The 12,810-nt window shown below is 50.1% G+C and overlaps 6 protein-coding genes across 6 annotated transcripts; 2 read left to right on the top strand and 4 right to left on the bottom strand.

Annotated features, from left to right (window-relative positions):
* Positions 1 to 21: 21 nt before the first annotated feature.
* An11g10480 (uncharacterized protein) lies at positions 22 to 633 on the bottom strand (the record flags this gene model as incomplete). Its single annotated transcript, XM_059750556.1, has 3 exons — positions 22 to 86; positions 250 to 357; positions 579 to 633. The coding sequence occupies 3 exons, from the start codon at positions 631 to 633 to the stop codon at positions 22 to 24; spliced, it is 228 nt and encodes a 75-aa protein (XP_059606419.1).
* Positions 634 to 1,052: 419 nt separating this feature from the next.
* On the bottom strand, positions 1,053 to 2,585 carry An11g10470 (uncharacterized protein; the record flags this gene model as incomplete). The annotated part of the gene is made up of 4 exons (XM_001394967.1): positions 1,053 to 1,099; positions 1,170 to 1,279; positions 1,369 to 2,284; positions 2,372 to 2,585. The coding sequence occupies 4 exons, from the start codon at positions 2,583 to 2,585 to the stop codon at positions 1,053 to 1,055; spliced, it is 1,287 nt and encodes a 428-aa protein (XP_001395004.1).
* A 906-nt stretch (positions 2,586 to 3,491) lies between these two features.
* Positions 3,492 to 5,927, bottom strand: An11g10460 (uncharacterized protein; the record flags this gene model as incomplete). Its single annotated transcript, XM_059750555.1, has 3 exons — positions 3,492 to 4,658; positions 4,723 to 5,566; positions 5,647 to 5,927. The coding sequence occupies 3 exons, from the start codon at positions 5,925 to 5,927 to the stop codon at positions 3,492 to 3,494; spliced, it is 2,292 nt and encodes a 763-aa protein (XP_059606418.1).
* A 553-nt stretch (positions 5,928 to 6,480) lies between these two features.
* Positions 6,481 to 7,970, top strand: An11g10450 (uncharacterized protein; the record flags this gene model as incomplete). The annotated part of the gene is made up of 5 exons (XM_001394965.1): positions 6,481 to 6,493; positions 6,590 to 6,675; positions 6,768 to 6,772; positions 6,826 to 7,387; positions 7,449 to 7,970. The coding sequence occupies 5 exons, from the start codon at positions 6,481 to 6,483 to the stop codon at positions 7,968 to 7,970; spliced, it is 1,188 nt and encodes a 395-aa protein (XP_001395002.1).
* Positions 7,971 to 9,058: 1,088 nt separating this feature from the next.
* Positions 9,059 to 9,776, bottom strand: An11g10440 (uncharacterized protein; the record flags this gene model as incomplete). The annotated part of the gene is made up of 3 exons (XM_059750554.1): positions 9,059 to 9,187; positions 9,501 to 9,601; positions 9,698 to 9,776. The coding sequence occupies 3 exons, from the start codon at positions 9,774 to 9,776 to the stop codon at positions 9,059 to 9,061; spliced, it is 309 nt and encodes a 102-aa protein (XP_059606417.1).
* A 1,020-nt stretch (positions 9,777 to 10,796) lies between these two features.
* Positions 10,797 to 12,083, top strand: An11g10430 (uncharacterized protein; the record flags this gene model as incomplete). The annotated part of the gene is made up of 7 exons (XM_001394963.3): positions 10,797 to 10,866; positions 10,962 to 10,987; positions 11,148 to 11,170; positions 11,296 to 11,426; positions 11,589 to 11,647; positions 11,708 to 11,884; positions 12,033 to 12,083. The coding sequence occupies 7 exons, from the start codon at positions 10,797 to 10,799 to the stop codon at positions 12,081 to 12,083; spliced, it is 537 nt and encodes a 178-aa protein (XP_001395000.1).
* Positions 12,084 to 12,810: the final 727 nt, after the last annotated feature.

Here is a 12,810-nt window from a genome sequence, read left to right as displayed (position 1 = left end):
TTTTTCTTTTCTTTTTCGTTTTTACCTTTTCTTCCCTCCTCTTTCTTTACTGTAATAGAACTCGTAATCTATCACGCACGTCACACCTACACCTAATACAGGTAGATGGGTACTTCTACTAAGGGTAAGGATACTACCTCAAGTGCATGCATGCCGGCAAGCATATGACTTCCTAAAAGATACTCCGACTTATATTAAGGTAGTATAACAATCCTGCACCTCTCTCATTTTGTATCAGATACTACTTACTACTTACTACTATCAAAAGTATAGCATCCGTGCCACCCACACCCCACAGAATGAATCTTCCATCCGATCCATATTTCCCGGCAGTGGCAACGGCAAGTTGCAAAACTCCTTTAGAGTAGTTAGGTCAAAGTTAACAAAGTAAGTAGCCTTCAAAATCTTCCCTAGCTACTATCAGTGCCTTCAATCCCTGTCCCCACATCCATCCATATGTAGATTACTAGATAGATCATATGGATACAAGTTGCCCCTCTTCGGCAAACCCCAACCCCCTTCTAATAGTACAAAGTGGAAACATAGAAACATAAAGCACATGTTTTAACTCTTCATACTTTCTATTCCCGAAGTGGCTTCAGACCTTGGAACTTGAAAGATCTGTGTGGTCATTCTTCCACCATCGATCCATTTGATTGGGAGGCGAAAACGAGAAACACACTTCTGTACCACTTTTATGACTAACTTTACCCAAGTAAGTAACTCAAACTGTTTGTAATATTACATACAGTCCGGGTGCCTTGCCACGTGGCGCAGCAATGGCTTACTCTTTCTCACGTGATGGAGAAGACCGTTTCTGGAAGGGTCGATTCATACCTACTATGTTTTCACTCTATTTGGTGGTAAATATATGGAAGATGATATACTATTATAGTCGTGTTTATGGTATTTCTTGTTTGAATATTGTGGTTTGTATATTTACATGTATGTGATGGTGTGCTCATCAGGTAGGTAGATAGGTGGACTATGAGTCAAGGTAGTAGTAGCATCTAGAGGGTGTAGTGTATGTGCCTGTCATGTCTGTCTCCGTCTTAGACGAATGCCTGAACGCCAGTGATGGCGCGGCCGAGGATCAGGGCTAGTTTATGGTTAGTCGCCAAGCATGCAAGAAGCCAGATGTTGGTTCGGTGGTATAAGATGGTACTTACTATGAATGTCACTCTGTCCCTCATAAGTCTGCACCACGAACAGGTTGGCTACATGCCGGGCAATATGGTACTCGTCACTCGTGGCGTTTCCACCAAACACTTCCTGAAGACTGTAATGGGTGAATCAACCAAGTTAGCAGGCTATTCTGGCCAAAGATCATAGGGTAGAAAACAAAACAAAAGACAGGGGAGGGCATACATTCTCGAGTTAGCCAGGGCACGGTCACAGTTCTGTCTCTTGACCATCGAAATCATCTCCGGTGTGCACTTTCCGGCATCCTTGAGCCGGGCAACCTGCGTGGCAGCCAAAGTGCCGTACGCAGCATCCGTAGCCGCATCCGCCAGCTTCTTCTGAATGAGCTGATACTTCGCCAGCGGGTTACCCTTGAACTGCTTGCGCTCAAGTGCATAGGTGCGCGCACGGCTCAGGCAATCTTCAAGCGCACCCATAGCTCCAAAGGCAATGCCCAGACGAGCGCTGTTAAGGCAGGTGAAGGGACCAGCGAGCCCTTGCACTTCAGGGAACATGTTCTCCGCAGGAACAGGGCAGTCATCCATTTGGATCATGCCGGTAATAGAGGCGCGCAGGGCGGTCTTGTTTTTGATGGCGGGCGTCTCCAGAGTACCCGGTGGGCATTGGCTGCGCTCGACGACGAATCCACGGATCTTGCCCGTGGTCTGCAGCTTAGCCCAGACGATCATGATGTCGGAGATCGGGGAGTTGGTGATCCAGGTCTTGGTGCCAGAGAGCAAGTAGTAGCCCTTCTTGGTAGGGTGCTCCCGGGCGACTGTCTCCATGGAGCCAGGGTCAGAGCCGTGATTGGGCTCAGTGAGACCAAAGCATCCAGCCAGTTTTCCCTTCGCCAGCTCCGGGAGGAGTCTGTCCTTCAGCTCCTGTGTACCGAAGTCATGGATGGCCGTCATAGCCAGAGAGCTCTGCACAGACATTCCCGAACGATATCCTGAGTCCACACGCTCGACTTCCTTCGTGATCAGGCCGGAGGCCACGGTGCTTGCGCCGGCGCAACCATACCCTTCAATGTTCGCGCCGAGGAGGCCGAGCTCGCCCATCTCGGTCAGGATCTGGCGGTCATAGTTCTCGTTCCGGTAGGCATCTAGTATGCGCATAGTTATTAGCCACAATAACTCTAGCACATGAAAGGTTCCCTAACTGGGATCTCCTTAGGGAGTGGCGGGCGTACCTAGAACGCGGGGTAGCAGTCGTTCCTGGCAGTATTGCCGAGCAGTGTCTTGGATAGCCAATTCCTCCTCTGTATACAGCTCGGACGCAACCAAAGGATCCTCCCAGTTGAAAGTCGTCGCATATCCACGGACCGAAGCATTGCGCGAAGTTGCGGGCGCTCGACACAGGCGGTGGAGGTGGCGCGAAGCCGTGCGGAAGCTGGAGGGGTTCATGATGTGAAATTGTAGGCACGGGCAAGGATAAAGAAAATGAGTTCAAGATATCTATTATCAAAGGCAAGTCAATTGAGAGATCAGTGTATCTTGGGGATGCGAGAGCCAACTAGGCTTGCGACAGTAAAGGGATAGATGGTTCGGAGGTTGTTGCGGGGAGACATTCATCCAGGCACAACTCTCGGTCTCGGTTTCCCCCAACCTCGGCAATCCGTCGGAAAGGCTTCCTTGGAGCAGCAAACTTACACAAGGGCACTAATAGACAATATACGCAATTGAGTGATATTCCTCTGAATTGTAAGACAGATTCAAGCAGTAGAGACGCTCCTTATATGCTTCAGGGTCATTGAACTTCCAAGACCCTCAAGCCGAGCCGCAGAGACTCTTCCGCGGCCGGGCTCGGGTGGTAGGCCGTTCCGTCGGCGCTGGCGCCCAATAACCTGCACGCCTCAGACTTGTATAGATAGAGACCCTGCGGATATCTCGTTTGTCCGGCAATTAACCGTAGGAGTGCGTATGTATATCCCGAGTTTATATGTTGAGATCTACGAGAGAAAGCACTTTATAATCATCAATACTGTCCGCTATCTAATAACTATCAACCTTACAACAATTGCCAGGCTAGCCTGCGAAGGCGAATACTAGAGTGGAGAACTACTTTCCTGGGATCAACCACATTGATCATGGTTATCGGTTGGATTGATGCATTGGTCAGATGTAGACTAGGCGTGGTAGCCATAAAGCTCCCATACAAAGGTCAAGGCCTCTTCGTTCCTAGATTTGTACTTTGGAAGCTATATACTCCTTGATTAGGCGGCTTATATTTCCGCTTACATAGACCCCAGTGATAGCTGGCTCATAGCCCTGCATCAGCACCACGATAACGCTTCTGCTCCATACGTGTGCTCAAGCAGGCATCTGAGACTGAAGGAAATCAAACACCCCGGTCGGGAAGTAATCCTCATCAAAGCCCCAGAGATCGGCCATCATAGGGTCCACCGACCCCTCGGAGAGGCCCGTCTGGGCCTTTGCTTGCGTGGCATCCGAATCAAAGCTATTCCCTCTCTCGGCAGACAAGGGAGCGACCCCCAGCAACGGAGGAGGCGGGTTCAGTATCGTATCCCGTTCGCCAAGGGGCTGAGCCCCGGGGATAACAACCGGTTTAAACATCGGTAGAGTATCATGAGAATTCTGTGTCAGAGACTGGGAATTACCGAGATTCCTCTTCTCCCATTCCTCCAACCCTGTGAGCATCTTTCGCAAGCCACGGGCTATGTGGTGGCTGAGATGGTGCTCGCTTGCACGCTTACTGCACGAGACCATCATATTAACGATCCGCCCAACCAGCTCGCGCACGTACGCGACGTCGATATGTAGGCCGGCTGATGAAATAGAGTTCTGCTGGCCTTGGTTGTTGGGAATGCTGCTGGAGCAGCCCTTGGCCGCAATCTTCAGCAGGAAAACGGCGGCAAAAGTGATCATGCTGTGGAGGTACAGTGGAACGCCAACCAGAGCCCTCTGTATATCGGGTTCATCTAGGACCACCTGAAGCGTGTCGATGGCGGACTGTATGGCTATATTCGCGCGCTTCTTTCGCTCAGCAGACATGGGTCGTGTCGATATCGAAGAGTGATAGGTCCGCAAAGCAACCGAATTCAACTGTAACCGAGAAAAGTGATAATGCAGATTAACCGCTCTATAAGGATATGCACCGACATATCGGCTCCCAACTGCTCGTTTGAGCCACATTAGCGAAAACTGTGGCCAGTTCAAAGACTGAGGATCAGAAAACGTACCCAAGCGCGGATACCAGGCTATCCGCCATTTGTCAAGGTCAGCGTCATATTTATCAATTGTAGAGAATTCGCTGTCGGGAACCTCCAAGTCGACGTCGGGCCCAAAGGCGTGGTATATTCGGGTAAGAATGATGAACAGGTCGACCTGGCTGTGTAGACGCAGGTCACCTTGTTGCACGTTAGGGGTATGAGTGAATGTATTGTGATTTTTGATGCTCTGGTCCTCGTGGATTATCGGCGGTCGTCCGTAGGCGATGGAAAAGTGATGCTCTAGTGTCTAGGCCAGTCAGTCTCGTTGCACGAAGCCCACCAGAGCTACATTCGGTAGCGTTGAGACGTACATAAAGAAGATACCACAGCCTAGCTTGTTCTATGTGCTCCGGAGAACCTTGTGTTGCTTTCCGGTAAGACTGATGCAGGTTGCGCTCCGTGGCAATTCGGACTGCATACCCAGACAGCTTCCAGCTTACGTCTGCAAGCCAAAAGGCGCCTATACATAACGCACGCAGATCATCCAGAGTGTGGTGTCTGTCTAGCATTGATTCTGATGCTAACCTAGCAAACTCCGTATAGCAAATATCGAATGTGCGTTCTTTCTTGGGCAAATGAAGGGCTGTGACAGCGAGAATGGCGGCAGAGAGCATTGAGGAAGAGTTCCTCACGGAGGTCAGGTCTTTGTGGTCCAGCAATATCCCATCCCATAGATAACGGCTAAGTACTTGATCAAAGTAGGAGAACAGCTCCTCCGCCTCGTGCAAATCCACTACTCCCCGTGAAACGAAATCTGTGACAAGAGCCCGATCGGGCGCATGATGCCTTCCCGGTGAAGTTGTCTGGATATCGCTCAACTGTGTCACTTCGTAAAGACTTCCCATCGGTGCCGTCACCAGCGATGAGGTTCCATTCTCTTCCCTGTCTAGGGCATATTGTGAAGACTGTTGGAAGGTCGTTTCGGATGTTCTGGACTCGGGTGCGACTCTCTGCGCGCTGCTCTCGAGGCGCTCTGCTCCAAAATCGTGATCCGTCCCATGAGGCGTGTCCTCTGTCGACACTGTAGAATCCTGCCGGTCTCTTTTCTTTGACAGTGGCTCCGATGCCTTTCCGTTAGTCTGATAATACGAAAGATCGGGCAGCTGGGCCTTCCGTAGCAAATCTGCCATTGCGAGCTCTATTGTGGCCTTCCATCTAGAGTACACCAAAGATAATTAGCCACATCGTCCCTTAGCAAGCTATGCGAATCAAAACCAAAGAAGAGGTCTAGTTACTCTGTCTCGTCGTCCAGTAACGTCTGGAGACTTTTGTTGACAACGCATTCCAGGCCCATGCGGCGACATCTCTGACAAACGGTCTCCCCCGCATTCATATCACAGCGGACCTTATGGCGCTTACATTCCGTACATGCTCGGATTCTGCGCGAGATCTTGGGAACATGTCTCGGGCTCTGCTGTGAGTCATTTTCCGGGGTATACTGTGGGCGGGTACTCTGGGGAGAGGCGGCAGAGGAGGCATCACCGTTAGACTCGAAATGAAGTCGACTGCGCTTCATGATGCCAATGCAAGACGCATCGTCATAGGCAAATCATGTAGCTCGCGTGGGGGGTGGAGATGGTTCCGGCTATATCCACCATAACAGGGCCAACGACACAGGAACAATGCTAGTAGGAGAGAAGGAGAGGAGAGAGGGGTCTGGGGGTGGGCATGGCAGATGCCGGCGGTTGCGTTTCCGAGAGCTGCGATTTGCCTGCTCGACCGAGAGTCCGAGACGGCCAGGCCCGATAACAAACCACGCCTTACTGCTTTTGGTTCTGCACGGGGTCTCGCCGGGTGGGGCCTGGTGGCCTTGCAGCCTGATGCCTCTTATGTAAGAGGGGCCGGGGAACTTTCCATCCGCGGGGCGGATGTCTGTCACGTGGGAGAGAGCTGCCTGGCTGCCGCTAAGCCTAACCGGGTCTATAAATGACGCATGTCGCGTTAGCTTCTCCGCGGCGCGTCACTGTCGCGGCTCTCCTCGGATTTCTGCCTGCCATCTTTCCCAACAGCTTGCGGTGATTGAGAGTCTGTACCTTACTTGGTTTTGGATAGCAGTAAAAAGTCTCAAGATGGGTATTAAACGTGAGTAATCCCAATTGATATCACCCCTCCGCAAAACCGCTCTGTCGCAGCGCATTCATCCATCCTCAGCGGCCCATGGAAGCTGACCACGCCCAGAGCTGTATCAGGTGATTTCAGAAAATGCCCCAGATGCCATCAAGGCAGGGGACATTAAGAACCACTTTGGCCGCAAGGTCGCCATAGTATGTTAAGCGTCCCCCCATCAAAGTATGCGGTTGCTCTCAGTGAGCTAGCTGTTCGCGTTTCGGACAGAGCTGACGATATTGGATTATAGGATGCGTAGGCTTTCACTACCCCGGTTATCTCGTTCTCGTCCACTAACGGTCATATAGCTCCATGAGTATTTACAGTTTCCTCATTGCAGTCCGTTCCGAAGGTCAGCAGCTTATGAGCGACACCGGAGAGACAACGTCGCATTTGATGGGCATGTTCTACCGCACTCTGCGCATGGTCGACAATGGGATCAAGCCTCTGTACGTATTTGACGGAGCTCCCCCAAAGCTCAAGTCCGGCGAACTGGCCAAGCGATTTGCTCGGAAGAGCGAAGCCACCGAGGCTCACGAGGAGGCCAAGGAAACCGGTACGGCAGAAGACGTTGAGAAATTCTCGCGACGCACAGTACGAGTCACCAGGGAGCACAACGCAGAATGTAAGAAACTTTTGAAGTTGATGGGCATTCCGTACATCGATGCCCCCACGGAAGCCGAGGCGCAGTGCGCGGTTCTCGCGCGCGCTGGAAAGGTCTATGCAGCTGCTTCGGAGGATATGGACACGCTATGCTTTGAGACACCAATCCTTCTGCGCCACCTTACGTTCAGTGAACAAAGAAAGGAACCCATTCAGGAAATCCATTTGAACCGTGCGCTGGAAGGTCTTGGTATGGACCGCAAGCAGGTATGTTCTTTGGGGTCATGGCTATACCTACGTTTCAAGGAAGCTTACTGATGCAACATAGTTCATTGATCTTTGTATTTTGCTAGGTTGTGATTATCTGGAGCCGATCCCCAAGGTCGGGCCTAACACGGCGCTGAAGCTAATCCGTGATCACGGAAGTCTGGAGAAGGTGCTTGAGTTTATGGAGAACGACCCGAAGAAGAAGTTTGTCGTCCCTGAGGATTGGCCCTACGAGGATGCCAGAGAGCTTTTTCTGAACCCAGATGTGAGGGACGCCAATGACCCCGAATGCGACTTCAAATGGGAAGCGCCCGACGTGCCCGGTCTGGTAGACTTCCTGGTCAAAGACAAGGGTTTCAACGAGGACCGCGTCAAGAACGGTGCTGCCCGCTTGCAAAAGAACTTGAAATCTGCTCAGCAATCCCGCCTAGAGGGCTTTTTCAAGCCGGTCGCCCGCACGGATGAAGAGAAGGCGAGCCTAAAGCGCAAGCACGACGAAAAGATTCAGGAGCAGAAAAAGAAGAAGAAGGAAGAGGCCAAGGCCAAGAAAGAGGCCAAGTCACGGCCTCGCGGTGCTGGTTGAGTACCAGCATAAGACTTTTGTCTCAATTTTGGTCCTTGGATAAAGGCCATGAAAAACCAGCGACACTTTGACCGACACCAATTGTCGAGATATCAAGGGTTCACTGAGTCCTTCCAATACTCTTGATGGCTAGAGGCGTTTCCGGGGGGTTTCGTTTACAAAATCCAGTCGATTATGTGTAACTAGTACTTCAGGCGAGAGAGGCGTTTCAAACGGCGGGATAAATGGATGAATGGATGATGCACAAAAACCATGCACGAGTCCAGCATGCCACGTATATACCTACGACGTGGAAGATTCTTTTTTGCTGCCCTAGAAGGAAAGATTATCGAAAGAAAAATAAAATCAACCAACACATACTATAGATAGATAAGGCAGCTAATGGTTCTGCGGGAAATTGGAACTTTGTTGCCTGACATGATTACACTTGTTCTAAGCCTGGGGGGTTCAACCCGACTGGTAGTTGTGCAGCACTCAAATCAAGGTTTTGGTGTATGTAGATCGGGAAACCGGTGAGACGCATCGCATTGGATCGCATCGCGTGCGCCCCTTTTCTTTTGCTCCTTTTTTTTGTGTATGGTTGTGTAGGGGTATATCGTAGCTTGTGGTATTTGCTGGAGTATATTGTGCGCTACTATTATAAACTTTCTTTTATGGTGGTGAAGGTCGTACGATTGCTCTTGGGGTGGGTGGGGTCATGCGAGTCTCCGCTCTACTACTACTACTACAACTATACGCGCGTTGCTCGGATCATCGACTTTGTCCTCGCTTCTCTGTCACGGTATATATATAGAGTAGTGTTCGGTAGAGTATACAAATTGTGTGTGGGATTTTCGAATGATCTTGGGAGTTTAGTAAACACTATTATTGGATATTCCATGATTTTTGGTGGCGTAGTGATACTAAAGCCACTCGGGTGAGGGGAAGCTACTACGTGAATATATAGTGTGATGTGGGATTGACATCGACTAAAAGGATTCACCATGCTATGTATTGACCAATGGAAGAAGATCCGCATGGCCACAGACCCAAGTCTATAATTGATTAGCAAAGAAAAATAACGCAAAAGTAATAAAGTAAGCAGTGGGCTAAAGCCGTTGTGGTGGGCGGGAGTGAAGTAGATCACGGATGCTGAAGCCGATGGACCCTGATACTCGAGCCAAGCATTCCTCAAGCTTAACCAGTCGTCCATTAGCTGTCATATGCAATTTCAGTACCTGAGTTATTCTAGGCATCAAAGATTAATCTACCATGTGGAATAGACCCGTGAATACGGTGGTTTGGGACGAGGATCAAGAAAGAGAGTGTCCTCTTATCAGGACTCGTGATCCGGCGCATGGCATCAACCGATCAACCGGCCCGCCGCCGATATCAACCATCTACTATCATTCTAGATTCAAGTCTGCGTAACAACCCCAAACGAATACCTAATCCCATAAAGAGATACCTACGCGAAAGCCAATGAAGCAGAGATCAGACCAGGTGGTACAAGGGAAAAGAGCACACTTATCTACTTCCAAGCCATCGAACCGCGAGCAACCGCCAAGCCGATGTAACCACGGGATCGAAGTCAATGGAGCTTTGGATCACAGAGCAAGAAGGGTCGATCATAGGCCCGGATTTCCCCAGGACTTTTCACCTGGTCACAAAGCTAGTAGAAACGGTAGTCCAGAGCTGGGTCTACCCCCCAATTTCCCCAAAGTCAAATCCATAACATCATCTCGCACCTCGTGACCCCAGAGCCTCCGCACGAGGGAAAGCAGAACAAAGTGAAACATGAACGCCTCCTTCCCCCGGCCGTTCCATTCATAGATTTGCGCCCCCCGCCAGACGTGAAGACCAATGAATGTGATTGATGCAAGGGGAAAGAGGGGCGTCAAATCGGTTCTATTTTTTTGTGATCATCGTGTGTAAGTTGGAAGATGATCCGGGAGCTTGATCGGACTGCGAAGTAATCGGGCGGACACGGATGGATGTGATCTGGAGTCCCCGGGGATTTTGGGGCCAGAATTAGGGGTTGACTACGTATTTGGGTTATTTTTGTAGATACAGTGAATGATAAGTCTGTGAAGAATCTGAAAATGGTCTTTATTTGATTAGAAATTTGAATTGTTGGGTGTGGTATGAATGCGACTGGAGATGGTGTGGTGGATGCGAAAAGCATCAATCACAACGGAGACGGATGATGTTGGGATCAGAATGGTTGCGGGTTTTAGGAACAACAAAAATTAATAAAAATAATTCAAGGTAGTAGGATGATAGTAGCGCCACTAAAGATATGCTTCGACCAACTCTTAGCTTTGTACGACTCAGAAGAAAGGGGGAAAATTGAAGGGAAGTGAGCACGCGTAGGAATCATTGCTGGATCATGCGCGTCAAGAAATAGTAGGAAGCAGCAACTCGGCCCAGAAGGAATGCATAGACAATCTACAAGAAGAACTACACGAACATTGATACAATAAAACCAAATTAATTTGAGCCACTACGCAACCGAGGCAAAGACACAGATAAATCTCACACGCAAAAAGAGACGAGGAGAGAAAAATCTTAAAAAAAGGAATGAGGGAAAAAAAAAAGAGGAGAAGGGCGACCTGACGTGTTGTGCTCGATTGTCGAGTTGATCCTGTGTCAACACCCGCTGCCCTATAAAGCGCGGATGCCCCGCGGCCTTCCACCCCTTCCGTCGTCGACTGCTTTTCTTCTTCTCTGCTTCCATCCCACCATCCCATCCTTGCTTGTCAAATCATCTGGATTTTCTCTCTTGTCCATCATCCATCAACTACCTCTTATTTCATCTCAGATAATACCACCCACCCCTCTTTCATCATGCCTCCCAAGAAGACTTCCACCACCGGCACCACCAAGAAGTCCGGCTCGAGCCACGCCTCCTACCGTGGTATGTTTTGACTGATCTTCCACCACCAACCCATCGCGTAGAATTGAAATTAATATCGTTTTTGTCGCGAATGACTGCTGATTCCATGAATATAGATATGATCAAGGATGCTATCCTGAATGTGAGTTAATCACGCTGTTCCCGGTGCGCGTTGGGATGAACGGGCGCTGGGCGGGATCTCCGACCGTGACACGTCTACACGGTGCTTAATTGTCCCAACGCCCCATCGGGCTCCTGCTTGTTTCACCTCCCAAATGGGTCGCTGACTTCTTTCGCAACAGCTGAAAGAGCGCAATGGTAGCAGGTAAGTTGTTTGGTGCTTCTTCTCCCCCGCCCGATGCAGGGTCCCGTTCGCTGGCGACGTGGCAACCTATCACCCTGTCCAGGTCGCGATCTCGGCTGACTCGTCTTGTTTCTCCTCGACTGTAGCCGCCAGTCGATCAAGAAATATGTTCAGGCGAACAATAAGATTGCTTCTGCCTCCACCAACGCCTTCGACAGCCAGTTCAACAAGGCCATCAAGGCTGGTGTTGAGAAGGGCGAGTTCCTTCAGCCCAAGGGTAAGTCAATCCGTCGCGCGCATTTTTTGCCTTCTCATGTCGCAACGGCATTCGATACTCCTGACATGGAAGGATGTGTCTTGACTGCCGTCGTTCGCGTCTTTCATTTTTCGGTCTTGTTTTTTTTTGATGGGGCGTGTCAACTGACGCGTCGTCAACCAGGCCCCTCCGGACCCGTGAAGCTTGCCAAGAAGGAAGCTGCCCCCAAGCCTGCTGCTAAGGTAAGTCTTTATCAATGACATTTCGAACTGATAGAGAACTATTACTAACACTGTCCATAGAAGACTGCCACCAAGGCTGCTACTGCTAAGAAGCCTGCTGCCAAGAAGACCGAGAAGACTGAGAAGGCCGAGAAGGCCGAGAAGCCCAAGACCACCAAGAAGGCCACCACCACTGCTAAGAAGCCTGTTGGCAGGCCCAAGGCTAACACGGCCAAGCCTCGCAAGTCCTCCACTACTGTAAGTTGTAGACTCCTGCCTTCTCACCCCCGGCGGACAGGGTATACTAATCTTGAAGCAGGCTCCCGCCGTTGTCGACAAGCCCAAGGTCCTCAAAACCACCAAGAGTGGCCGGGTGACTAAGACGACGGCTAAGCCTGCAGAGAAGGCCACCAAGAAGACCACTAAGAAGGCTGCTGCAAAGGAGACTGCTGCTTAAATCTGTGGGCGCCTGAGACCGTGTTGTCAGCGACCACTTGAACCCGGCTCCTCCTAGTCGGTGATGTGTGCCTCGGATGATCTTTCTCGAGCTATATTCCCTTTGTCTCTTCTGCTGTAATTTTTTATTGTCCTTATTTTTTTTTTGTTCCTTGGCCACCTTTTTGATCAATGGGGGGAACTGCTTCTGGGATATGCCGTGGATTGTTTACACTTTCGTTTTCAGTGTCGGTAGGGTTGGCGTCTTGCGATGGATCTTGCACCGGGATATGTTTTGTGCTTGACTCTTATGTTTTCTTTTTGGGGCACTTGTCCAAGGGCAGGTGTGACGTTATGCAATGAAACTGCTTGTCCATTTCTTCAATTGAGTCGAGATGCAGTGTAGCGGGTTCGTAGTCTTCGTGGTAGAGACGTTCTATAGCAACTATACATGCCACTGGCGCAGTACTCGGCACCGCAACACAACTCAAGGATTGATCCCCAATGATGCGCAAAAAGATTTGCAACTAACGTGATTCCAAGGACCAAATGCACGCCAGTATACACAGTAGCTCCAAACAGTGGATTTTAAGCTTAATATGTATATGCATCCGCGGATGTGCTTAGTAGGAGGGAAAGAAGTGGACCGGCTCGCTCCCCGGTGGACTGGATTCGGATGAGATCACTCACAATCAAAGTAATTAAGTAGTAGGTAACTCGGAAGAACTAACCATGAGGATTTCTATTCG

Source organism: Aspergillus niger (genome assembly GCF_000002855.4).
Source record: "Aspergillus niger supercontig An11".
NCBI classification, from domain to species: Eukaryota; Fungi; Ascomycota; class Eurotiomycetes; order Eurotiales; family Aspergillaceae; genus Aspergillus; species Aspergillus niger.
The sequence above is the reverse complement of the archived record's forward strand: the minus strand, read 5'-3'. Positions and strand labels throughout refer to the sequence as shown.